Consider the following 27,990-nt stretch of genomic DNA (forward strand, 5'->3'; position numbering starts at 1 on the left):
TTAAGTTTATTTTAATGCGTGTGACAAAACCTCGACAAGTTTGTGGAAAATATGCGCTTCAATAAAGTTTGAAGTGAAACATATTCAATGAAAACTGTAAAAGTTTGGAATACATATGTAAACAATAACTTAAATAAATATAATTCTGGACAATATGAATTCATATGACGTAAAAAATAAGAATTAGCTTCATGAATCCAACTTTCACAACTCGGATTTCAAACACTGTAAACAAGTGCAAAGACAGAATAAAACAAACAAAGCAAATGTGCGCAGTGCTTACGGTAACAGAGGTCTTACGTGTGTTTCTTTTTGCGTGTGCTTCGATTCAAAGTACAAAATAATTCAACACTAGCAAAAACATGTTTTCTGGAGGAGCACGGCGTTTCAAGCGACTCCCTCCAGGTCAAAATCAGAGATTGGTTTTTGTCCCTCGAGCCCTGAGCTTTCTGGATTTAGTGTCATGGCTCTATTGGAAATCATACAAAGACACTGGTGGAGGGACGCAAACACACACGCGCACACACACACGCACACACACACACACCCCTACAGCCGGTGTGTATGAAGAATGTAAAAGTATTTGTATGTACAGAGGCAAATGTCATCTGTAAACAACTGCACACCACAGCTGCTGATGTGACAGTTTCTGCTTCAGTGCCCTTGTTCTTATCTTCTCGATGTTCCTCCGTCGTCTGCAGCTGCTGCGTCCTCAAGATCTGACTCCACGATGACGGACAGTCTCAGGTCTCTGGATTAGACAAAGGAATCTGTCACTGCTCACCATCACCCACTTAATAAAACCACTACATAACTCTAAACACGATGGGCAACAGTGCGGTAGTGTGACTTCTTACCTATACCATCGGCTGTGTCGTCGGCCAGAGGGTCAGAGTTTATTACGTACTTGCTTCCAAAGACCTGCACCAGCTGGTCAAAGAACTTGCACTCCGATTTTTCTCCTCTGGAAACATGAAACAGAATTTCAGAGCGTGTTAAATGATTAGACAGAACGTTTTGCCACAAATAAACATGTACAGCAGCAGCGGATCAAATGTGTTGAAGTTTGAAACATGCTTAGAGGATAAAAACGTATACAGAAAGCATAGATACACTATTCAGCCAATGAAGAAACTAGGAATGAATGCAATTCGAAATACTGGCACAGTCTATATTTGGTAAATCCTAACACTAGGATTCTTGTCTGTATAAACCAAACCAATAAACCAAGGCAGCTGTCATGGATTAAGACCTGTCAAAGGTTACACCTTAAGAAGCATGAGAAAATATTGAAATGAGTGGCATACGATCCCGAGTTGAAACCTTAGGTCTAGATATGAGATTTAGGCAGTGAGCAAATTATGGTGTCACAGCTTACCGCGCTAAAGTTAATGGTATTGGCTAAAAGTATTTGGGACATTTTAAATTAGGAGTGTCAAACTCATTTTAGTTCATGGGTCTTATTAACGCTACTCTTACCTTTCTTGTATTTTCACACAGCACTTTGAAATTTGAACATCCACAATTCCCAACTCCCTCCAAAGTCCCATCCCCCTCCTCCATTATGTCCTCATTACATCTAAGATATATGTAGGCGTTGGCAAGGTAACGTTAGATACAAGGAAGAGGAGGGCGAGTGTAACGTTACAAATGCAACACCGGAGTTTTAAAACTCAACCGGAGTCAGTGATGACTGATGAGTTTTGGAATAAGGTTACAGTGCTAACGTTAGATAGTAGTGTTAACGTTACTAGTAAGTGGGAACGCACAGGGAAGATAACGTTAATGTTTCAGAGGCTACGCTACAGTAGGCTAACGTTAGCCGTTAGCAAATGGATGCTGTGTTGTGATATAACGTTATATGTTATATTAGAAGCAAACTAAACATAATGTTACCTGTCCTGCACAGTCAAAAACAACCTCTAAGTTTTAAAACTTGTGTGTTACGTGAGCGGTTACATCAGTCGGAGGCCTCCACGTGGTGAAGACGGACAGGATGCTCAGCAACGATTGGTCGGAGTTTTCTTAGAACCATATGAGAATGGTAAATTTATGAGTTTTTATTTCTGGTGGAATTCACTTACATTTTAGTGTGCCATCAGCTTATTAATAGCATTTTAACCTAAACAAAGAAAAGAGTAAAATTTCCAGAAAGGTAAGTGTCGCTTTAAGCGTATTTGATCTCAAGAGGGCCAGACCAGTAAAACCACTGTGTAAAAACCGAGAAATACCTACTGTTTCATTTTCTTTCAGTGAAAAGTACATTTTAAAAACCTTTATCATAACAGATGACTAACAGCACGAGATATCTTAAGAACAAAAGTGCATTTTCACAATACTATGTCTCAGTTTTCCCACATTCAGCGAGTCGACTTCTCGCTGTCATGGCATTTTTCCACACATTTCCACTCTTTTGCAGTAATGCTGGCATCACCACATCAAACTAAAGTGGAAGGTAAGTTAGCCGCACCTTACAAACCATTTACAAATCTAGAGTACTGGCCGTACCTTAGCTGAAGGGTTCCATTAAAAGTGTTTTAAATATAGAAGTCTGAAGCTGCTGGTTGCTAATGTTTTGCACAATGTTCTATATCTATAAGTATTAAGTGATTTTTCAAAGAGATGTATTCCAGTCAGAGTGGAAAAGCCTTTGAAGCAGCATTTCACATGAAGGAGGGTACTCATTTAACTTGCTCCTGAAAGCTGCATCTCACAACAAGCCTCCACAACTGCTTCAATATTAGGTGTGCAAAGTCGTCTAGTGGGCTGGACTGGATCCTTTGGCGGGCCGATTCTGGCCCTTGAGCTGTTGTTTGACACCTGTTTTAAATGCTTACAATCATAGAAAAAAAAAAAAGATTTTTAGAAACCTCAAGGTCAGAGACTACTTTAGTAAGCAAATCAAACAATAAATGGAACTTGCATAATATATTCACTGATGTATACAGACGACAACATCCTCTATCATGACTATATAATAGACACAAAACTCCAAAAGTTACTCTACTGTCCAGGTCAATCAGAAACAGGAGAGAGAATCAGGCCTGGAGATATCTGCAGATGACGGAATGATATTTGGGAGGTTTAGACTTGGACTACAAACTCAAGATCCTGTCTGGAACTCCGCTGGAAGAACATAATATGATATTATGTGACGCCGAAATTGAAATTTACACAGCAGGTTTCTCAGGTCTGGGATGAACGCTGACGGCAGTGTGGTGAATCAATGGCAGACCAATTTCACATGTTTTGGGGCTGCTCTAAAATCCATTCATACTGTCAAGAAATTGCCAAAGAAATAAGGAACATTGTTGGAATAGAAGTCAATTGGTCTTTTGTCAAAATCCCAGACAGACTCATGTCCCTGGTTGAACATCTTTGTAAAGTAAGTTTGGTTGAGAGCAAGACAGCCATCACATGGAAGTGTCTGCAGGCAAACCTGCCATCAAAAGGCGACTGGGTTACAATTTGTCGATGACATTCACTGTATGCAGAGATTGACCTTTTCCTGAAGACGATGAACAATGGGGGGAAAAAAGACTACATACTCTAAAAGATAGATGTAACCTACTGTCTGAGTAGCTGAAAAACTCTGCTCTGTACCAACCCTTCCAAGGATGTTTAGATGAGTAGGCATGTACCATTATCTAGCCACATCCCCCCTTCCCAAAGCCACTTACTTTCTGCCCTCTAGAAACTGTCTGAAATTGGCCCTCAGCCTCTTGATCCTGGTCTGACACTGCTCAGGAGTCCGCATGTAGCCCTGGCTAGCCATGACCTCGGAGATCTGGATGAAGATGTGTTTGTTCTTGGTGCAGCCCTTCAAGTTCTCCTGGATCTCCTCGTTGCCCCAGATGTCCAGGAGGGCCTCGGTCTCCCCGTCACTCCAGGCCAGCTTAGAGCTGTCGCCCACCCACTGTGTACCTGAGGCGACTAACAGCAGGAAAAATAAGAATCTGTACACTTTATTGCAGAATTACAATAAAAGAAACACACTACTGGCAGCTGTAGATCTACTTTACTGGTATAAAGATGTGTATTATCTGGCATATAGACAAGTGGACAAGAGAGATTTTCTCATGTCATTGGCTCACTTGTATTTATGGTACTACTTTTCACTCACTCATTTACAGGAAACAGGATCAAAAGCATAAAAGCCTGTGCAATAACATACAAAACTTGAATGCAACACAAAGCACTGGGTCAAAAAAGATCATTGAGAAGCTGGGACTAGTTGCACAAAACCACTTCAGTTTTCTCCTTAAGTGTGACACTTAAAGGTTAATTTCTACTTAGCTAAGCCACTAACACAGTTGCACAGAATCCCTTAAAAGGTTTCCTTAGTTAAGGAAAAATGTCAATTCACCAACTGCGTTTTACAGCAGTGAAAGTTTCCATGGAGACTGTTTGTTTGCTTGGACTCACACTTGTGACGCCTGTTATCGTCTCACAAAGTTGGCTCATAGTTAGATAGTGAAAAGATGGCAGAAGAAAAGAAGACAAGAAAACTATATTGGTCAGAGGAGGAAAAGATTATACTTCTGGAGGATTATGATCATGGGAACGACCTTAGCAATGGAAATTAATTCAGTCAAATCTATGGTGTAAAATCAAAAGTGTATCTCCTGGTCGCAAGCACTCTTCTCAGGGTGTGTTATTTTTTGTACTTTAACACCATAAACTCAGTCATGCTGCAGTTAAGAGAGAGTCAGAGGTACCTTAAGTTTTTTTTACTTTGCTGTGGTTGCTAATGTCTTTTGTGTAGCAGCTGGGATTCCTTTATTATGAGACCAAGCAAGTGAACACCATAAATACTTAAGGGAACATTTTAAGGAAAACTTAAGGAGAAGACTTAATAGTATTTTGAGCAACCAGTTTTATTTTGAGGAAACCTTAACTAGAACTTTAAGAAAAACTGGAGATTCTCCTCTAATGAATCGCGTATGTTGTTTTTTTTCTTCTTCTGCAATATGTTTATCAAACTGTATCTCATGTGCTTTGACTTTGGTCCTGAGACTAATTTATTTTGTCTTATGTTTTGTTTTGATTCAACTTGTGATGATAAAAACTAAATAACTGAGACATGACAGCTTGACCGTCACTTGATGCTACCGCTGCAACATCTGCTGCTATGACAGCTGTTATAAATGTATTACAGTTAGTATGATGCAGCACGTTTCACCTTTCTTCTGAGGCACCTCTTCTGGTTCATCCATGACTGGCGTGTCTGCGACTGTGCCGTCCACTTTCAGCTCCTTCCTGAAGATTCCATCCATCTCATTGAAGAATTTATAATCCTCCCTGAATTTAAAGGGAAAAAACACTGACAGTTAGCCTGTAAGATCCCAAATATCTTCCACCACAATATAACAATGCAGAGCAATTTTTACAACAAAAACTGTTCAATTTCCAACATTATGTGGTCTGTTGTATTGATCAACTACTGTCTGATAAAGAGCAAACATGAGATGTAGAACATTTTGTTTGACATCGATCTAACCAACCAAAATTGCCTCGTGATGCTGACTGTTAAAGGGCAAGTTCAGTATTTTTCACACTGGACCATATTTTCCCATGTTTTTGTGTCTAAGTCAGTCATGGGAACAACAGTTTTTGAAATTGGTCCAGTATTGAGAGAGAGCGTTGTAGCAGCTGCAAAACAGGTTGCAATGTCACCACTTGGGGAAATGGTGCACTGTCAATTACATCCCCTATAAGTGTTTTTGTCACTGACAGGCTCAGATTTTTTTAAGTGTCTAATTACAATATGGAAAGGATCCCTACAACGGTAAAGAGTAAGATGATTTTTGTTTAACCATGAACAGCCCCAAAATCGTTATCGCCAGTTCCACCAGACTCCAGTTGAACTAACAGTGAAGCTGAAAACACCGGCACTGGCACGCATCAACTGCCACCCCATAGCACGCACCACACGCGTCACATGGCGGCTTGCTAACAGACGACCACACAAAGTTATTACTATTTTGACTAAAAGATCTGTACCTCTTCCACTACTGCGTTAGCTCAAAATCACGTGTGGACAGCCCCTAATTAAACTTTATTTTGCACCTGAAGAGCTATGACTCACCAGGCAATATCTTTTTGGCCATTGTCTTTATAATGGTGGGACTGTGAGTCATTTAGCTCAACCTCAACGATTCTCTCCTCATCCATTCTTCATCACACTTGAGACACAGCAACAGCTACAGAGTCCTCTTTATGCATCCATGGTGAGGCAAGGTGTCGAGCTGCCACAGGAGCAGAGAAGAGCTGCTATGGGAGCTGATATGTACAAGCAGAGAGTGAGTGGGGGATAAATGCATTTAATTCTGGGGGTGGCGGAGGTTAAATAAGTGCCGTGAGCACCCATGCGGATCTAGCCGCCGCCAGTCTGGGGTTGTACACTGAAAATAATAGGGGTGTATTTTCTGACGTGTGACGTTTGTTTTGGTGGTGTGTTTTGGCCTTAATTTTACATCGTAAAACACACTTCATTTAAAGTCGGTAGAAACAAAACAAAACTCACCAAAAACGTTGTGGTTTTGTGAAAGTGATGTCAGGGCTGTTTCTATGTCAGTGGCAAAAACAAGCACTTTTAATGGACGTATACTGACAGTGCAAACATGTCCTGAGTGGTTACGTTGCAGCCTGTTTTGCTTCTGCTGGTGGAGTCTCTCACTCATTATTGGTTCAGTTTTAAAAATTCTTGTTTCCCTTGGTCAGTCACACACAAAAACATGAGAAAATAGAGTCCAGGTAGGAAAACACCAAAGTTACCATTTATCAGTTCCAATAAAATACATTATAAATGTGTTTAGACGAGAAAGGAATCATAGTTTTGTCATCACTGACTTTTCGTGGAGGAAGCCATGTTTAAGGCGCTTAATGCGTGTGTAGCACTGCTCTGAGGTCCTGATGAACCCTCCGTCGCTCATCTTCTCAGAGATGTACTCAAACACGTGACGGTTCTTCAGGCAGCCTCTCAGAGTGAGCTGCACGTTGTCTTCACCCCAGATCTCCAGCAGGGTGCGAGTCTCCTGGTCCGACCAGGGCATCTTCCTGCTCAGGTCGGCCAGGAGGTGGCTGGCTGAGGGCTGCTCGTCTATGTAGAGGAACAACAGATTTATTATTTGGTGTTCATCTTTAAAATCTACATGGTATGACACAGGTCATATTTGAACCTACATATTTCAGGATCCTTGTCCATGAGGGGCTGCAGGGTGGTGTCAGCAAGAGTAGTGTCCACGTCAGTGCCCACAGAGTCATCACCGAGCACCGGGGCCAGGAGGTGGAAGTATCGGAACACAGCGGGCCGTCCTCCACTTCTGGAAAATCAAAAGCGAGCTGTGAAAGTCTGCTGCTGTGAAAATGGCGGCTTTGTTTTGAATTAAAAAGGTTTTACTCTCTGACAAACAATCATTCATCCAGTTTACCTCCGGCTGTTGCAGTAGCGCCTGTAAGTCTTCTTCAACCGTTTGATCCGGGAGTGGCACTGCTCTGCTGTCCTCATGTATCCCATGGCGGCCATTTTCTCCGACATGTCGGCGAATATGTGCCCATTGCGGACGCAGGTTTTCAGGCTGTGCTGCACGTCGTCTGCAGCCCAAATCTCCACGAGAGCTGCCGTCTCCTGCTCCGTCCACGATGTGTTCACACCATCTGCACCTGTTTCATATGAGGATGCAGCAGTAAGGAAGACTGATTGGATGCTGTGTGAACACATGAATGAAAGACAGTCAGTGTACCTGGATCCTGATCTGGTTGTTCGTCTCTTTCATCATACTCATCAATAGAAACCGCCTCCTGTCCGAGTATTTGCTCCAGCTGGTTATAGAATCTGTAATCGACTCTTCTTCCACATCTAGAAGGCGTGAAAAGACGTAAATATGAACTGTTAGCGTCACTGTGGATTATATTTGCAAACAGACAAACTGATAGAAAGGTTGATCCCACTTCTTCCTGTCGTAGCACTGTCGAAAATTCGTCCTCAGTGACTTGACTTTCCAGCGACACTGCTCGGCGGTCTTCGAGTAGCCAAGGTCGTGCATTCTCTCCCCTATGTCAGCGTAAACGTGTCCGTTGTGGACGAAACCCCTCAGCGCCCTCTGAACGTCTTCGTCGCCCCAGATCTCGATAAGCGCCAGGGTCTCCTCGTCTGACCACGAGCTAGTTGTCGGTTTTTCTGTCGGCATGCTGATGTCTCCATCTTACAGCAGAAACACAGCACAAATCACTGTCTGTACCCGTTTAGGTATGAATGTACAGTTTCACAAGGTACTGTCGTTACAGCTGAGAAATTTGATTTGTCTTTCTAAGGCATAGAAACATCCAATTGTCAAGTGCAGTTTGGAAGATGTTATGAGTTATGTGATGCATTAAAGCAAGACTTTCACTTTTAGGAGAATGTATATCAAAATGATTCCTCTTACAAATGTAATGTAACTCTAATAAGCAATAAAACTCAGCCTTGTTTGACTTAAAACACTCTTTTGGGAGCTAGCCTGTCTTGATCTGGGTGCTGCTATTGTTTTTCTAACCCAATGTAGATGAAACCTGACGCATGACGAAGCAGGCTGCCAGATATCAAGGCTTGATGATTGGCTGTCAGCTGGCTAGCCCACCCTACGGTCCCTCCAATCCACTCCCCATCCTTTGGAGACTACAACGCTGTAAAGTTTGCTGATTCGGTGGGGAGTGGTTCAAGATCAGACCCTAGGCCCTAGTGTTTGCGCTGGATAAATTTGAGTTGCTACAGCCACCCAAGGTCTATCTCCGGGAAATATGACAGCTGCATTAACTTGTAAAGTAGTGATATGGGTAGTTCAAGGACAGCTTTTTCCCCCCTTAACAACCAGCTCTGTCATTGCAGTGTGTCCTGATAAATGGTGTTTACCTTCAAAACCCAACATCTTGGCACTAAGGAGAGGAATGTGATGGGTAGAGTTCTTCAGTGTTTTTCAGCAAGGGCGGTGTTCAAAGCCAATGATGACCTCAAGCTGTGCCACTTCAAAGGGCGTCCAGCTATACGCGCCTCTTTGAGCCAGCAGCACCCGACTTGCTGTGTGCCACAACAGTAGGCTGGCAGCCAATCATCGGACCTGACATCTAGCAACTTACCTTCGTCACAAGGAAGTGGGCACAGCCTCATCTAGAGTGGGCTGGAAAAATTATAGATGCGATTTGGCATGAGCAGTAGCTTATTTTGGTAGCTAATGCTAGCTACTGTCAGCTACCTTTAGAGAGAACCTTCTGTGCAACTTTGTTACTATTTTCTAGTTGTGCGAAGGCCTTTGCACAGTGAGTCCATTTTCTTCATCCATGTCTTTGTCGCATGTCTAAAAATAAATGGGAAAAAAATAAGCTGTGAGTCCAAAACGCTTGTCCGTCATTACAATTTGCAGAACAGGTTCGATCCGTCAGAGCTTTTAGAGACGTTTGACCAAGGAACAGTGAAGAAAATGTGGCGGCAGGACACAACTGCGACAAGACAGTAATGATGTAATGATTTTTTTTTCGCATGAGGGATTAAAAAAAACGCATCTGAAAAAAAAAAAACGGACTAAGTATGCAAAGGACTTTTAGCATTTACCATGATCCCGTAACTGTCACATGTTCAGAAACAGTTCACAGGGAATGCTTTAAGTATATCGAGGTTCATTCACTCCCATATAGTAGTATTTATAATTCAAAATTACATTCATAATTTAAAATGCTCAATATAAAATGCACGAGTCCATAATTAGGACATTCATAATGCTCGACAAGCAGTTCCCTTGCAAATTCTGAGACACTAATGTGTTTTCCATCTGTACTAAAGTTGGTGTGTGCACTCAGGTGATGTCACAGTGTTCTGGGTTTGAGAAATGATGGTGGCAAGAGTAGGGAGCAGTGATCAGAGGGCGTAACAACAGAGCTCTGCCAACAAGGCCCACAAGAGGAGGGGAATGTGAGCAGCATAAAGATGAAGGTAACACTGAGACCAGTCAGTCTGCTCCCAGGACCAATTCAGTTTTTTGTGCCTAATCTTTAAGGACTCACAGTAAACCTTTTTCACATTGACTTTTAAAGGACTGCATTGTCTTTATTAGAGAAGTAACCAGTGTGGGTAAAGATCTAGCACAGCTGGCCTGAGGAAGATTTGATTTGAGGAAGTACTGCCTTTTTACCCACGAGTTGATGAGCAGATTTTTACCTGCTTCAGTCACAGATTCACCATTAGAGTCCTCTGATATTTCGATGGAGTCCGTCACCACAGTGGAGGACGTCGACGGCTGCTTGTCCAGGATTTGTTCCAACAGATCATAGAACTTAAAGTCGACTCTGTCAGTCCCAGATGAGCTGCAGACAGGAAAGACAGTTATATTAACACAGACACGTTCCACCTACGGTACAGAATACAAAATTAATATTCACATGTCGGACTCACCTCATGTTTTCCCGACACTGCCGATAGCTGGCTTTCAGCCGTTTGATCCTGGTGTGGCACTGCCCTGCGGTGCGGGAGTAGCCGTTGGCGCTGAGCTTCTCGGATATCTCAGTAAAAATGTGACCGTTGTGCGGGTAGCGTCTCATGCTCTGCTGGACCTGAATGAAGATATCATGCACATGAAACCTCTAGTTTAAGACTGAATACTTACTGCCAGCGGGGGGAGACAAACGTTCCACACTCCAGCTTTAAAGGCATAACTTCATATGTGTATTATAATGTTGTCCTCTACCTGTGGGTCTCCCCAGATCTCCAGAAGGATGATGGTCTCTTTGTCAGACCAGGGGACTTTCCTGCTCTCTTCCTGAACACCCACTGTAGAATCTGAAGAGACACAAACAGAAAATTCAAAACTTTATTTATTAACTTTATTAACCTTATTCTGCCATCATCTATTCAGTGGTCACTTCACTACTATTAATATTAGCCACACTGCTCCTGCAGTTGTGTTATTGTTCTGATTATGATGTTGAGCTAAATGTTTGGAACAATAAAGGTGCCATTAAAGTTCCATTGAATCATTAAAAGTAATTTGAATGACGGTACATATGGTGTTTAAATATTGTGGTCTATGACCTCTTGATGCAGATCATACATGTTTATCATCTTAAACATGTTTCTTTTTTAATGTTTTACAAAACTACACTTGTTGAAGACTGTTACTGTTCTTACTTTTCTTTTTGCCATCATGACGCGCAACTTAAATTAACTAAATAATTACTTAATTAAATAAAAAGACAACAAGAACAGGACTGATCTGAAAAGATATACTGTAGGCAGTACTGCAGTTATGAAATATGGAGCAGGCTGGTTTTAAACTAAAGAGAGATACATATGGAGGACAGAAGCTGCCAAAATAAAAAATACATAAATAAATAAATGACACAATAAATCAATTAATATGCCATTAAATGTGCCAAAAGGGGGCAGAAATTAAGGGGAGAAATGCAAAGGTAAAATAATATATAAATGAATAAATAAATCTAAAAATAATTTTAAATAAATAAAACATTAATGCCAAAATTAAAATTAATAAGAGTGAATTAATTAATTAATAAATATATCTAAAACTTAAGAAATAAATTAAAAAATACATTTTAAAAAAATCAGTGCAAAAAATGTAATTAATAAAATGTAATAAAACAAATAAAAATAAATGAATAAATAGGAAAGTATATAAATAGGGGAATTAATACAATGGTAAATAAATAAAAAAGCTAATTAAAGCATAAATAACCATTTATGTCACTATTTATCAATTAATTCATGTCAGTATTTTTTTGGGTACATTTATTGGCATGTGAATTTATTCATTGAATCAATTATGTATTATTTATCGATTTTGACAGCTTTTGTCCTCCATATATGGAGAGTATTTTTAACTGCATTTGACAGAAAGAACTTGTTGTACGCAGTGTAAAATCTAAATGTACAGGTATACTGTACAATCTGAAGCTTTTTACTTTGATTTCAATTCTAATTCAGCTGCATCTAAGGCACCAAAAAACATTTAAAGGTTTCTATATATTTCCTATATCTTGTTTTACAGGATATTGCTGAGTGTATAATGATTAGGAGTCAGGGTGACGTAGTGTAGTGTGATCAAAAACACCTCCGCTTGTTATCAGAGCTCTCTCCCCACATCCCCCGCTTTCAGCACACAACATTAGAGTTTACCGATATCCTGATGGGAGTAGGAGGGAAATTCGGTCTCTTCCAGCTCTCCTGGCATTTCCTCCAGCTGCGGCACTGATTGGAAGTCCTTCACTAAAATTCTTCCCAGCTCATTGTAAAACTTGCACTCAACTTGCTCGTGTCCCTTCAAGCTATATTGACAGATTAAAAAAGAACAGACAGATACTGTAACTAAACAAATATCACAAACGTTTCCTTTCACTCTGTCTTGCTGTGAGCAAACATACTTGTTTTGGTAGCACTGCCTGAAGTTTGATTTCAGCCTTTTCAGCCTTGTTTGGCACTGCTCTGGTGTGCGGGAGAAGCCCTGGGCGGCCATCTTGTTGGAAATGATGGAGAAGATGTGTCCTGTTCGGTGCATTCCTCTCAGCTCCTGCTGCATCTTGTCTTCGCCCCACGTGTTGATGAGGGTCAATGTCTCAACGTCTGTCCACGGAACGCTTCTGGTTCCTTGAATAAAAATAAAATAAAAATATATTCAGCTTCCTCACTGTGAGGATTTGATGATTTTCTTTGCCATATATGACAGTAAGGTGATTTTATTTTAGATTTGGACTGTTGGTTGAATCAAACAAGCCATCATAAAGATATAAAATTGGGCTGTAGGCCCTACAATAAATTTCAAAAATGACAGTGTACCAATTTCCAGTCGGCTCGTATGACCGAGAAACTGCAAGTCGTCATCTCCGTCTTGGGACTCGTCTTCATCGATGACCTCTTCGACATCATAGGTGACCTCGGGAACAGCCGAGGGAGCCGAGGAGCCGAGTATCCGCTTCAGCTGCTCATAGAATTTATATTCCAGCTTGGAGTTCCCTCTGGGGTCAGATAAAAGAGGAAGGAAATGGGCATTTTTCTCTATCATTTCACAAATCACAGCTACGGCATCCAAAGTAGGACATACAGTTATCTGACAAATTTCAATCATTAGACAGATGAACAAGCAGAGATGGACAACAATTCGGTTTAACACCCACTTGTTGTTCTGGCGGAAGCTTTTCTTCAGCCGCTTGATCCTGGTCTGGCATTGCTCCACCGTTCTCATGTAGCCTCTCTCCGTCATCCTCTGAGCAATCTGTGTGAATATGTGGCGGTTTTTCAAGCAGCCCTTCAACGCCCGCTGCACCGAGTCCTTCCCCCAGATGTCGAGCAGATTGAGCGTCTCCTCGTCCGACCAGGGGACTTTTGTGTCTGTCACAACTGGGAAGGAACCTTCCTGAGAGTCTGAGATGATACGGGAGGAGTTCGTCAAAAACCAAAGCTTAAACTGAAAGGTACAGACAATTATGTTGTATGTCACATGTATAAAAAGCAGGATCTCTACCTGCCTAGTTGAGATCTTGCATTTTACCTTTGACTATTGAAACCAGACGGTATGTTAATCGTGGATCTGTCCAATGTGTTGTCAGTTTTCGACTGTCTTTTTTTAAATTGTGAACAGTGTACTGCTTTGTTTAGTAAGACCATTTTTTCCCACATGCTTTATAGATGCAAGACTGGAAGATGTACATGGCATAACAGTGTCTTATATGTGGGATAGGCTAAATATTTAGCATGACACAGAAATAAAAAAAACTTAATGAAATGAGTGAACTGAACTGATGTACGGAAATATCCACTGACCCACACATAAACTGTACAAACCTGTATATTCTCCCCATATGGAGATAAGTGGAGATTCTCCTGAATTCTCATCATCCACTGACGAATCCCTGCAGACGTGGACAAAACACACAAAATATTAAATTGACAGATTGGTTAACACACTTTTTTTTCTTATCCAATCCAATTAGTTTATAGTTAATCAGCCTTAAACAACTGCAGCTGAGGTTGACGGGAAAGTCAGTGGTTTTGCAGGTATTGGGTAATGGACAAATTCAACATTTAACCTGATGATGGTGCTTCATGAAAAGTCGGGGATCACTAAAGTTATTAGACTTCATTGTCTGGGAACAATAGACGCAGGGCTCAACAGTTACAGTTGCAAGATTGCCAATGGCAACCATTCTGAGCTTGAACTATGGCTGCCATCACTGGCAACCACATATAAAAAGCACAGACAGCAAATGTGCAGCCCAAAATGAATACATTTTTCATATTTGTTGCATTAGTGTTGTAATTACAGTCAGAACCTGACCAAGTAAAAGCTGCATATGTGCTGGTGCGCTGACTCCCATGAGCACAGGCATCTACTGGTATTTTGTACACCAGAAATTGAGGATGCACACGTTAACTAATAATAATTTAAATTATGTTAAGTATCAGATAAACAAAATTTTGTGCAAATCCATCAAGGATATGTTGTATATATATGTGAATATAAATATTTCACAGAGTAAGTGAAAACTTTGATATCTAAAGCGAATTTCATGGATGATATCCATCGAATGGTTGTTGCGATATTTCAATGTAGATCTGGGATTGGCTAACTTTACTAAGGAGATATTTTTGGCCCCCAAAAATAAAACAAACTAAGACAACTCAGAAAGTCTTACTGGTGCCACTTAAGATATTTGTGCCTCAAAATAAAAGTAAGTCTAAAGGTGCTTTCACACCTGCCCTGCTTGGTTCTAACTCAAGTTCATTTGACAAATGACCAAAACATTTCTGGTGATCTTACAAGAAAGCCGTTGCCTCCACAGGTTGTTTCGAGGGAATGTCCACGCCTCCGCTCAGCTTCCTCTTCCTGAGAACCGGCGCTCCTCTCAAGCTTTGGCTGTTGTCACTGGCTACTGAATCCCTGTCTGCAGTCTCATAAGGCGTGGTGAGGTCTATGGTTTCATCACATGGTCGTGCACTGACTGAGTTTTGCGCTTTTCTCTCCTGAGAAATGTTTACGCCTCTCCCCTGCAGCTGCCAGCTGCCAGAGTCTCTCGTCTCCCTCAACGTTTGTCTCAGAGTCTCAGAGCTCCTGCTGATCGCCCTCTCCAGGCGGCTCGTGTTGAAGGGAGTGTCGAGACGTCCTTCGTGCTCCGGAGGGTTTGAGTCTTCGAGAGCAGGTGAGGATGAGGTGGTGTTTGTGACAGGTTTGGTCCCAGGAGGCAGAGACAGGGAGGAGAGGATGCAGTCATCCATGGGTAATAATCCAGGATCTACAGTTGGGAAAAATACGGTTAATTAGACCCCAGCTTGGGTTCAGACACAAACTGACAAAAATAAACTGTCAATTTGAGCAAAATGTAAAGACAACAATGACGAGCTGTTCTCAGTGCATCTTCATCTGCTCTTTGAAACCTTTAGAGTGTTATGTTTTATGACCATAAAACTTAAGTTAACAGGGCTTTTATTTGCTTGGATCACTAAACCGCTCTATATTTGGCACAGGCGACTATATGGGATGAGCCTTTAATTCCTTTCCACAAAACTCATGCAAAGTAAAGATGGGAAAAATCAAAACGTTAGATTATCGAATAACACGTCAACTGCGAGTCATTCATTTGATCTAGCTCTAAGAGACGGCGCATCAGAGACAGACAGAGGAAGAGCCCTGTTTTAGAAGCCTATCTTAGCGGTAGTATGAAAGCCATGTAAAGTTTATGGCAGCAAGTGAAAAGGAGTCACGAGAAATGAGTGAAAGCTAAACAGAAAAAGGTGGGGACACTTTTATTTTGTTGCCAGCAAGGTCACAAAAACAAGAATACCCAACAACACGGTGTGATGGAAAATTCTGGTATTTGACCATATTTAACCTGTAGTGTGTTCTGCATGTGTTGTATAAGGTTACTTGTTTTGATGAAACTGAAGTTATCACCTAATGATATGTGTTGCTCATTTAACCTCTACTGTGACAGCAGTGTGAGATACAGCAGGGGCCTAATGGAAGTATGTTAAAGGTTACGAGCCGGGGAGGCTCCCACATCAAGTGTCCTTGTAAACCTCAAGAGATGTTGTGTTTGAGGGATCCTTACTGCAAAACCACCTGAGTGCCATATATTTTGATACTGGCATGCATGTGTTTTGGGAACTATAAAGATAGCATGGCTGAAGAACATCTAGGCACTCACTCACTGACTGACTGCTCATGCGGTTGTATGTGTGTGACTCCCTCCATTCATGAATGCTTATTAAAACTCAAGAAAGACAGCCGACGTGTGAAGACTTTTTCTTTAAACTGTTTATTAAATAGCTGTTAAACTTAGTGCGTGCACCTGGGGGTGAATGCCGACTAAAACTTATCCCACTGCAATAAAAAGCCAGATGTTAGCAGATGTCAGCAGGTTTTTTTAATACAATGGGAAAGGTTTTAATGGAGACCTGCGTTTATTTTGCAAAATGTGTGTCCACACCTGGCTAATAAATGGGACTCAGTGATTAACTGTGGCTCAACTTTCAATTGAAGTTTTACTGTTTTATGGTAGTTTTCTCTGATGTGTGATAAAACTACATACAATATATCATCTTTGCTTAGGGGCTCGTTATCTCAGAAAGATACCAAACAACAGTAAGAGGCTAAATACTGAGCATTTATCCAATGAGGACTGGGTATCTCCTTATTAATTTTGCAGTTCTGACCGTTTATTTTGTCGAGTTACTGTTGTTGCTAATGTTTCAGTTTACAATTACAGTACACAACCGTGAAGCTACAGCACCTTTCTCTTCAAAATGGCCGAGGTTCCTGTGGTGTTCAAGCACAGCCTTCATGTCGTCTGGCGGGAAAAAGGATTGTAAACAGTCGTCGAGGAATGATGGAGCGTCTCCGAGCAAAGCTGCCAACTGAGAGAAGAGATCAAGTTACTCACTTTAGTAATCCTGCATTCTTTCATGTTTTTTTTTTACAGCCAAATGACTCATAGTGAGCTTAAATGAAAAAATAAATTAATTTGACGTTTTCCTTGACAGCTTTTTGTCACTGTTAACTTGTATTACCTCCATAAATATGAGGAGCAGCACATTAGAACCCCATGCAGTCTCGCTGATCCAGATAAGAAACATCGTGATGGCCTAATGAGCTTATTTTTATTTCATAGTATGTAACTGCTACTAATCTGGCTCCCTTTTCTGTTCTGTACACAAAAAGGCTGAGCGGGAAGCAGTCCACTGGGACGCTGTGTTGCACCTGTACCCAGTTAACCCCCTTCTATATCTGTCTCCAGGTCAGCGGTGCAGACAGATGAGCCCCTGCAGTGAGACCCTGTGCCACATTCAGCCTGAGAAAAGCAGCTCAATTTGGAATAAAGCCAGAGCTATTTCCCGGTGAATCACTCCTCTGTGTTGCATTTTGTTTATTCTGATGGTGGAATAAAAGGCGGAGACAAAAACAAGTAGTGCAGATCTCCCACAGGGCACGGTTACTTCCCCAGGTAGCTGCACATCAACGCTGCAGAGGGCAGGTAACACAATAGGGATATAACCAGAGCCAAAGTATGACCTGTTACTAAAGCGTGAATGTCAGCAGCAGTTTGGCTGTGAAAGACCTTGTTAGTAGCAACAGAGGGAAGGGCAAAGGGTTACCAGATCAGTAGGTTTCTGTCTCTCATGAGTGTGAATATACACAGCATATTTCATGTCGCTTCAGCCTCTGTCTGTCTGTCCTGGAAGAGGGATCCCTCCTCAGTTGCTCTTCCTGAGGTTTCTACCGTCTTACAGTACACATCAAACACATCACCAAAACAACCTCTTCCATCTCAGAAACATCGCCTGTCTCTTTCTATCCCTCTCCTTTTTAGCCGCAGAGACTCTTATTCATTTTCATCATCCAAAACTCTTAAGAAGCTACAAGATACCCAGAATTCAACTGCTCGTCGTCTCACACTCTCTCGCACCTGTGACCACATCATCCACATCATAACCTCCACTGGCTCCCAATTCCCCCCAGCTCCTCACTATCACCTACAAAGCCCAACACAACCTGGCTCCCCCCGACCCATCTGAGCTCCTCCACCTGCACTCCCTCCTGCAGTCTAACCCCCGTACCTGGGGGGACAGGACTTTCTCCATTGCTGCTCCCACCCTCTGGAACTCACTCCCTAAATACATCAGAGACTCCCCCCCTCACTCTCCACTTTCAAGATATCCCTCAAAACACACCCTGTCTCGCTTTCAGTTCAGTTTTAAAATAGTGAGGTTTTAGTGAGTTATTGATACACAAATGATCATCTGGGTGAAGTGAAGTATTCCTTCCAGAAAAGTGTAACACAAATTATTACACTGTAAATTATAATTGTGTAGCTGGCTGATGCATGCCGTGCTGGAGTTCAAAAGAAACACGGCACCTGTGTGAAGTCTGGAACTGGCAGCAGCTCCTCCAGTCTTGATATAAACTCCCACACCAGCATCTCCAGCGCAGCATCGTACTTTGGCCCAAAATATACAGGGAAGATTTCCTGCAAATGACAAGACACATTTAGGCTGGGTTGTTGTTGGGAAACGGCATTACCTGGAGAGATAATCAGAGTGGAGGAAACCATTTGAATCAATAGTGAAATGTTCTGTACTGTTCTTGTAATGGTTTAGATATTTTTGGAGGCCTCACAGTCCTTCACTGTCTGCATGCAGGCATGTGAGGAGGCTCCAGGGTGTCTGAAGGTTAAGATACTGTAAGATGGAGACCTTGTAGATGTTTAGTCTCCAGTGTTAAACAAACTGGATCAAGGGTTACAAAACATTGTCTTGACTCCTCTGAGGTAGCGTGATGACACATTTAAGGCTGAGTCATTGTTCTGTTACTTTAAGTCTGCCAAAAGCTTCTCTGATCAGATTTGTGTTGTAATAAAGATATGTTCAATTAAGATCATCTGAAGCCCATTGAGTTTATTCTATTATACATCAAAATGAGGACTGACCAAGAGTTTCTACATCAGCATATCATACAGTCTATGATGTTGTAAAGTCAACCTGACTGGTTTTCCTGTCTGTGTAAAAGTTGGTTTTTTTGTGTAGTATTCAGAATGTTTAGTTAGTCTAATGTTTACAGGAAAGTTTGTATTGAGGACCCACAATGCAATGCACTTAATTGCAGTTAAATTAATGTTGTCATGTCCATGTTAAATGTCTTGTTTGCTCTATGTTCTTTACTGCACCTGGATTCGTGAGTACCGTTTTATTCACTGTATGCTGCCGTGTATAGAGAATGGCTTGTCCACGCCTTTGTCTCCTCCAGGCTGGACTATTGTAATGCACTCCTCATCGGGATCTCTGGCAAGAGCATACAGAGACTGCAATACATCCAGAACAGCGCTGCCAGGATCCTGATGAGGGTGCGCAAACATGATCACATCACCCCCATCCTGAATTCGCTTCACTGGCTCCCTGTCCCACTCAGAATTGAGTACAAGGTCTCCCTCCTCACCCACCAGGACCACGGACATGCCTCCCTTTACCTCAAGGAACTCCTCACCCCCCCAGACCTCCTCACGCACCCTCCGTTCTGCAACCACAAACACCCTCCAAGCTCCCAGAACCAAGCTCCGCACCATGGGTGACCGGGCCTTTTCCTCTGCTGCTCCAAGGCTGTGGAACGCCCTCCCTGACCACCTCAGGGCCCCACAGACTACTGATGTTTTTAAACAAAACCTAAAAACCTATCTTTTTACAAAAGCATTCTGCTAAATGTCTTTTATAGGTTCTCCCTTTTAACTATTTATTGTCTCTAATCATTTTAATATTTCTTAAATTGTATTAATTCTTATCTGTTTTAATTTTTTATTTTTTATTTATTTATTATTATTTTTTTATCCTGCTCTGTAGCACTTTGAGATTGCTAAAATGTAAAGTGCAATACAAATAAAATGTACTGTTATTATTATTATTATTATTATTATTATTATTATTATTATTATCATTGACAATAAAATTGAATTGAACTGTATATTTTCATTTCAGTATCAAATAAGAAAATTTGCTGCTCAGCTGAAAGGAAAATGAAACAACAATAAGGAGTGAGTGTCGTCTCACCTCGAAAAAATATTTTCTTTCGGAGGGATCCTCCAGTAATGAATGCACCAACTCCACAAAGTTCACCTCAGATTCCTCCACCTGGTTAATGGTTACCTGTTATACACACACAAACACAAAACATTAACACAACATGCTCAAAACACAGGAAACAAACAACACAATTTGACTTTTACATCACAAATTCAAGAACACAACTGTGGCAAGGAGGCTCAGACACAAACAGCAAGTACCTGTCTTAAGCGCACCGAAAAATGAAAATTCAGCCATTATCTACTCACCCATATGCCGAGGGAGGCTCTGGTGAAGTTTTAGAGTCCTCACAAGACTTGCAGAGATCTGAGGGGGGAGTGGGCAGCAGCACAACTGCACACCTAATGGCTGACGACGCCACAGATTAAAACGTCCAAGAACACATAATTGAAACCACAAAATATCTCCATACTGCTCATCCGTAGTGATCCAAGTGTCCTGAAGCCCCGACATAAAAAGTTGTTTGGAAAAACATCATTTGAACTCTGTTTTTAGCCTCATTGTAGCCTGTAGCTCTAACTGCCCCTGTGTACACCGCGGTGACGCGTGTGCCCTTGCGCGAGACCGTGAGACATGGGCACCGCCTTCATGTGTGTTCACGTGCCTTCGCTGGTCTCACACATCAGTGCAGTGTACACAGGGGCAGTTAGAGCTACAGGCTACAATGAGGCTAAAAACAGAGTTCAAATGACGTTTTTCCAAACAACTTTTTATGTCGGGGCTTCAGGACACTTGGATCACTACGGATGAGCAGTATGGAGATATTTTGTGGTTTCAATTATGTGTTCTTGGATGTTTGAATCTGGTGCACCGTCAGCCATTAGGTATGCAGTTGAGCTGCTGCCCACTCCCCCTCGGATCTCCGTAAGTGTTGTGAGGACTCTAAAACTTCACCAGAGCCTCCCCCGGCATGGGGGTGAGTAGATAATGGCTGAATTTTCATTTTTCGGTGCACTATCCCTTTAAGCTTTTACGATATAACTGGCTGATGCCCACATATGTTACTGAAGAAATGCCAAATAAATTTAATAGTAATATTCCAGATTTATGTTTCAAATGTGGACAATCCAAAGGAACATGTTTCCATTGTGTTTGGCAATGTAATAAGATTTAGAAAAAAAAGTTCCAGGAAGAGGTAGAATAGAATATTTATTTATCAGTACAAATAACTGTGGAGCCCAAGCTTTGAAATTTAGGTTGTCATCCAAAACGATATGGAAGACAGAGCAAATCTTCGTAGATCTTTGTCTATTACAGGCAAAATGGATGACAGCATTATCATGGAAAAATATAAACAGATCGAGTATTGGTTAATGGTTAAAAGAAATGTCTGCATGTATATCTTTAGAGAAAATGGCCAATTCTAATATGGGTAAAAAAGAACTATTAAAAAAATATGGTGTCCTGTTATCAGTTGTCTTCAACATACGGACTTGGAACGCATACTGGGTCAGTGGAGTGAATCTGGAGATGATTCCTTCTGCTAGGAGCAGGATGGAAACCTTGTATATCTTGCTTCATTTTGAGTGTACGTGGGATGATGTTGGACACTAGGGATTAGCTGCAGCTTTATTTATGTACTGTTTGTTACATGAAAATCTAATAAAGAAAGTGTAACAAAAGAACAGCAGTGTATCCTTGACATTAAGCTCAGGTTTTAGAGGGTCTAAATAAAGCAACACTCATAAGACTCAATCAATCACAGCTGACCCAGTAAACTGACACACCAGGGAATAAAAAACATCTGTGTGTTTGCCAGCGACAGTTAACTTACATGGTGATCCTTGGCAGTGCTGACTGGAGCTTTAATTCTGTCCAGATGTGGCTGGATGGTCTGCATGTCCACTGGGTGCTCCGCTCGACACATCTCCAGAACCAGCTGAATGCACACACACACACACACACACACACACACACACACACACACACACACAATGAAAACAGTCTTGGTTCATACACCACCTGTTAACACTGCACTACAGCTACTGAACAACTTTGTTTTATCTTTGCTCTCTTCGCTACAAAAGAGTAATGCATTCATTTGAGAAAAATCAAATCCAGTTTATTGTTACTTTACCATACATCTCTGTCTCTGCAAGGCAGAATGAGATTGTGTTGCTCTAGGAAACATTAATAACACTATATACAAGAACACAAAGAGCCCTGAGCCGGCACACCTAAGATATATGCAGTGCAAGAAACACAAAGAGCATGACTTTGACTGCATGTTGGAAACACACCTGCTAATCTGTGCTCACCTCAGTGTTTTATGATGCTCTTGTTGCAGAGGGTTTGCTAACTACGGTGGCCTACCTGAAAATGTAAATGGCCCTATTGACAGCCAGTGTTTGATTTGTCTGTTCTGGGCTACTGTAGAAACATGGCAGTGCAACATGGTGATCTACATAGACAAGGACCTGCTCACTATGTAGATATAAATGGCTCATTCTAAGCTAACATAATCACAATGATTCTTATTTTCAGGTGATTTTACACTAAAGAAAACTTATATTATATTCCATTTCTGCCAATATATCCCCTTAAATCCTGCACACTGGACCTTAAAGACTGCTGACATACACTGCCTGGCCAAAAAAAAAGTCACCACCAAAAAAAAAGGTCATACACTCTAATATTTCGTTGGACCGCCTTTAGCTTTGATTACGGCACGCATTCGCTGTGGCATTGTTTTGATAAGCTTCTGCAATGTCACAAGATTTATTTCCATCCAGTGTTGCATTAATTTTTCACCAAGATCTTGCATTGATGATGGTAGAGTCTGACCGCTGCGCAAAGCCTTCTCCAGCACATCCCAAAGATTCTCAATGGGGTTAAGGTCTGGACTCTGTGGTGGCCAATCCATGTGTGAAAAATGATGTCTCATGCTCCCTGAACCAGTCTTTCACAATTTGAGCCCGATGAATCCTGGCATTGTCATCTTGGAATATGCCCGTGCCATCAGGGAAGAAAAAATCCATTGATGGAATAACCTGGTCATTCAGTATATTCAGGTAGTCAGCTGACCTCATTCTTTGAGCACATACTGTTGCTGAACCTAGACCTGACCAACTGCAGCAACCCCAGATCATAACACTGCCCCCACAGGCTTGTACAGTAGGCACTAGGCATGATGGGTGCATCACTTCATCTGCCTCTCTTCTTACCCTGATGCCCATCACTCTGGAACAGGGTAAATCTGGACTCATCAGACCACATGACCTTCTTCCATTGCTCCAGAGTCCAATCTTTATGCTCCCTAGCAAATTGAAGCCTTTTTTCCGGTTAGCCTCACTGATTAGTGGTTTTCTTAAGGCTACACAGCTGTTCAGTCCCAATCCCTTGAGTTCCCTTCGCATTGTGCGTGTGGAAATGCTCTTACTTTCACTATTAAACATAGCCCTGAGTTCTACTGTTGTTTTTCTTGGATTTGATCTCACCAAACGTTTAAGTGATTGCCGATCACGATCATTGAGGATTTTTTTCCGGCCACATTTCTTCTTCGAAGACAATGGGTCCCCGCTATCCTTCCAGTTTTTAATAATGCGTTGGACAGTTCTTAACCCAATTTTAGTAGTTTCTGCAATCTCCTTAGATGTTTTCTCTGCTTGATGCATGCCAATGATTTGACCCTTCTCAAACAGACTAACATCTTTTCCACGACCACGGGATGTGTCTTTCGACATGGTTGTTTAGGAAATGAGAAGCAACTCATTGCACCAGTTGGGGTTAAATAACTTGTTGCCAGCTGAAAGATAATCGCCCATGCAGTAATTATCCAATAGGAGGCTCGTACCTATTTGCTTAGTTAAATCCAGGTGGCGACTTTTTTTTTGGCCAGGCAGTGTATTTGCCTCTTTAACTTGTTTTTGTTAACAAGACACAAACATCTAAAATTATCCCAGGCATCACCTCGGTGTGATTAAGCAGTGATTATTACTGACCCTGGCCCTGAGTCCCAAGATGAGCTGAGCCCTCTGACTGTAGCTCATCAGCTCTGGGACCAGTTCCGTCACCATGGTAACAAACTCCTCCAGCATCCCATAGTGGTCCACAAGTCCCTGCTGCACTACTTGCCACACTGCGGCTGATAAGAGCTGCAAGGGCGGGGCCAGGAGGCGTAGATAGTGGACGGGAAGATCATTACCTGAAGTGGAAGAAGAGGAGAAAATGTGAAAGATGTATCAACGTTTAATTAAATGTAACAATGACAATTAAAACTGTTTGATGGAGCGCATTACTGAGCATTTCAAAGCGTTTCAAATTACCAGACAGAAAACAAGAGCAGGAGTAAACAACCCAAGACAGGTAACCCAATAACCAGGTAACATGAAACACCTGCACAAGTGTCCATTGGTTTCACCACAGTTTTATACATCTTATTCCTTATCAGACTTCTTTAGGCAGGGCTGGACAATATGACATATGGTGTATTGATCTGGCCATACCATTTACACATTATTTTAAGGAAACTGGCAATATAATAATTACAATTTTAATATAACTTTTGCATCAGTGTGATGAAGTGCTCCTTTTAGACAGAAGCAAAAAAAAAACAAACAAAAAAAGATCATCTGCAGGGCTGCAATATTAATCAAAAACATTATTGATATCAAATGCAAAAATTACCACTTCAACTAAATTCACAACTCATACTGCAACCGCGTTGTCTCTCAAAATAATCACAATTTAATTTATTTTGCCAATCCTGCAGCCCTAATCATCTGGTTAATTTATGTACTAACAATTTCTCAAACTGTTAACATGATATTAAACACATCTGCTGAGAAAGACTGTGTGATAACATCAAATCCCCTGGAAAGGCTAATAAGGGAACACAAATTTGATAATATCGAAAAATAAAATTACACATACTGTAATCTGGGATTTTATTCAAACTGCGTTTGTGAGAAAGGGAAATATTTCAATGTGAAAAACTAAAACACGACAATAAAATGTTCATTTTGATGGTCCTTAAATGAAATGTCATTACTAAATGTAGCTTCTCTTGCATGCAGGAAGGATTTTTTTAGATTAGGGAAACAGTTTCTAGGGGTGTAAATCACAAGTTTCATCACAATACAAGATCAGTTCTTTGGACAACAATACGATATTTGCTGATATCATAAAGTCTGTCACAATATGATTTCGATTCAATTCGATTCAGGGTCCTGTGGTCGATATGAGATGATATCAGTAAATGTACTCATTGTCTTGCTCTTGGCTGCTCGCCATTATCTGCTGAGGCCATTAGCACTGTTTGAATGTTTAGGAGGGATTTGCACTTGGATGGTAATTCCTTTCTCAGGTGGCAAAAATTACCTGGCCCAACATCGGCCCATACTCGGCAAGCTGGACAACCACTGGTTGCTGGACTCAGCTGAGACTCAGAATGAATGATGCCTAGGATCAGGCCAAATAAACTGGGCCGATTCCAGCTGTCAACACTGCCACCACTGGGCCATTATCAAAAATCACCCGGCCCAGCATCAGCCCAAACTCAGCACTTTGGAAGAAATAAGTTGGGCCGCATTAGGTTGCCCAACACGGCTGAGAATCGCGCTGAATGACGCCCCAAAATTGGGCAAAATAAACTGGTATATACACAGCCATCACTTGGCCCAACATTGGCCCAAACTTAGCATGTCAGGAAAAAAAATCAGTTGCCCCATTTCTAGAATTGGGCTAAATATACTGACCCAATTCTGGAAGTCGACACTGCCATCACCGTGCCATTATCTAAAATAACCTGGCCTGGCATCAGCCCAAACTCAGCATGCCGGAAAATAATCAGTCGGGCCACATCTGGTTGCCCAATTTGGCTACTACTTGGGATAAATGACGCCCCAGAATTGGGAAAAATACACTGGCCCAATTCCGGGTGTCGACACTGCCATCACCAGGACATTATCTAAAACAACCTGGCCCAGCTTCAGCCCAAACTCAGCACACCAGAAGAAAATAAGTAAAGCCGAATCCAGTTGCCTGACTCGACTGTGACCTGGGATGACTCATGCCCCAGAATTAGGCCCAAAAAACGGGCCTGATTCCAGCTGCTGACATACCTATAACTTCGCTGTGAAAAAAGAATATAACCTGTCCCGGCATTGGCCCAAACGCTGGGCACCGGTAGGAATAAGTCGGGCTGCATTGGGTTGCACGACTCGGCTGAGATTGGGGAAGAATGATGCCCCAGAATTGGGCCAAACAAACATGCATGATTGCTGCTGGCCATCACTGGGCCACAATCAAAAATGACCTGGCCCAGCATCGGCCCAAACTTAGCATGCCAGAAGAAAGTAAGTCAAGCTAAATCTAGTTGCCTGACTCGCCTGAAACCTGGGATGAATGACACCCCAGATTTCTCCCAAATAAACCTGCCAAATTCCAGCTGCTGACATACCCATAGCTGGGCCCTGATAAAACATGACCTGGCCCAACACTGGTCCAAACTCGGCGCACCAGAAGAAAGTAAGTCAAGCTGCATCCAGTTGCTGGACTCGGCTGTGAATCGAGATGAATGACGCCTCAGAATCGGGTGAAATAAACTGGCACGATTGTGGCTGGGTTGTACTACTTATGCAGTAACTGTTAAAAATGAACCTGCTTTCAATTAAATGTGTCTTTTATTGTTTTGGTACAGTTCATAGCTCAAATTATTGTCATTATTTTGTTGTTTAGACCAGTCTTTATCGTGTTAAGGACGCCTTAATTCATAAAACATTAGGTCATGGACTCCCACTGGAGAAGAGTTTGGGTTGTTAGATACGATTAAGACCAAAGATTTTTTAACTGTCAACAACAGATAAGGAGCTACACGTAGAGGAAGTGACACCCATGGTCAGAATAGTCACTCTTATGACTCTTGCTCACATTTGGCTTATGTCTATAGTGAATTAAATAGTGAAAACAAACAACAAATAACAATAAATCATTTTTTGGGAACCACTTAACTTCCTTGACGACCCCTGGGTGTCCTCAGACCCCTTTGTTGAGAACCACTGGTTTAGACAAGGACAAATGACCCAAGCCCACTCCAAAGAGCCCTATACAACAGTGGCTGTCTACTTACTACAGTACACATAATTCATCAGCACTTGAACAAGCAATCAGAGTCAACAACATCCACCTGACACTTCTCATGCTGGCCAGCAGCACACTATGCATAAGTGAAGTAGATTTATAGTGGCAAAGTGCCTGCAGAAATCATGCTCTCAGGTGCACTGCCAACAGCATCCATCAAACTCACAACAAACTCACATCTTGTTGAATGCAGCCTATCGATACAGGAATAATAATAATGTCCCGATCAATACTAAAAGCAAAGTATTCCTGCAGATCAATGAGTGGAGTGATGGGAATGAAGCAGCACTCGCGATGCTACAGCAACAAGCTCATTGTGGATCGAGTAAGTGCATATAGACACACTGCAGGAATATTATAATCAGTTAAGGTCACTGTAAACTCACTGCTGACAACACACACACACACACACACACACACACACACACACACACACACACACACCAGTGATGATAATTATAAAGCACGATATTTCTTTACACACCTCGACTGCCTCCACTTTCAGCTCCCCGTTTTATTTCCATTTAGCAGCTGACAGGAAAAAACCGAGCAGATGTGCCCCTCGGGTTGTAGCGATCCGGAAAAATATTAGAAAGCCCCTGTTCAATAAATTCTGCTAATTTGTGATGAATAAAACATCCAGCAGCGATCGCCTCACCGCACACACGCGTGATTCTGCAGGAAGCATTGACAGGCTCTTGTTTTTAAATCTCGTTTAGGGAGGAGAGACAGAACAAAGGTTTCTGGTCTCATCCGCCTCAGTCCAGATCACGGCAAGCCCTCTTTCCTGGTTGGCTGACGAA

The 27,990-nt window shown here is 41.8% G+C and overlaps 1 protein-coding gene across 2 annotated transcripts; it reads right to left on the bottom strand.

Moving 5' to 3' along the window:
• zgc:113263 (uncharacterized protein LOC503753 homolog) lies at nucleotides 1-27,990 on the bottom strand. 2 transcript variants are annotated; one of them, XM_049567021.1, is made up of 24 exons: nucleotides 27,672-27,990; nucleotides 24,049-24,251; nucleotides 21,882-21,986; nucleotides 20,075-20,170; nucleotides 18,394-18,504; nucleotides 16,771-16,894; nucleotides 14,802-15,273; nucleotides 13,826-13,893; nucleotides 13,159-13,405; nucleotides 12,821-12,999; nucleotides 12,409-12,631; nucleotides 12,164-12,312; nucleotides 10,719-10,810; nucleotides 10,427-10,584; nucleotides 10,193-10,338; nucleotides 7,954-8,206; nucleotides 7,746-7,861; nucleotides 7,434-7,665; nucleotides 7,186-7,325; nucleotides 6,853-7,102; nucleotides 5,183-5,301; nucleotides 3,681-3,924; nucleotides 858-964; nucleotides 1-751 (listed from the first exon to the last, which is right to left on the bottom strand). In XM_049567021.1, the coding sequence occupies exons 1-24, from the start codon at nucleotides 27,709-27,711 to the stop codon at nucleotides 744-746; spliced, it is 3,882 nt and encodes a 1,293-aa protein (XP_049422978.1). In that variant the 5' UTR covers nucleotides 27,712-27,990; the 3' UTR covers nucleotides 1-743. The 2 variants fall into 2 exon arrangements, with proteins under 2 accessions (XP_049422978.1, XP_049422977.1); XM_049567020.1 differs by having other exon boundaries at nucleotides 3,681-3,933.

Source organism: Epinephelus fuscoguttatus, linkage group LG22 (genome assembly GCF_011397635.1).
Source record: "Epinephelus fuscoguttatus linkage group LG22, E.fuscoguttatus.final_Chr_v1".
NCBI classification, from domain to species: domain Eukaryota; kingdom Metazoa; phylum Chordata; class Actinopteri; order Perciformes; family Serranidae; genus Epinephelus; species Epinephelus fuscoguttatus.

Coding starts and splice junctions, on each gene's coding strand:
- zgc:113263 (XM_049567020.1), bottom strand. CDS start 27,711: ATGGAAATAAAACGGGGAGCTGAAAGTGGAGGCAGTCGAG. Junction 13,000..13,158: donor AGCTTCCGCCAGAACAACAA/GTGGGTGTTAAA, acceptor ATCTGACCCCAG/AGGGAACTCCAAGCTGGAAT. Junction 10,811..12,163: donor CTACTCCCATCAGGATATCG/GTAAACTCTAAT, acceptor GTGTCTCTTCAG/ATTCTACAGTGGGTGTTCAG.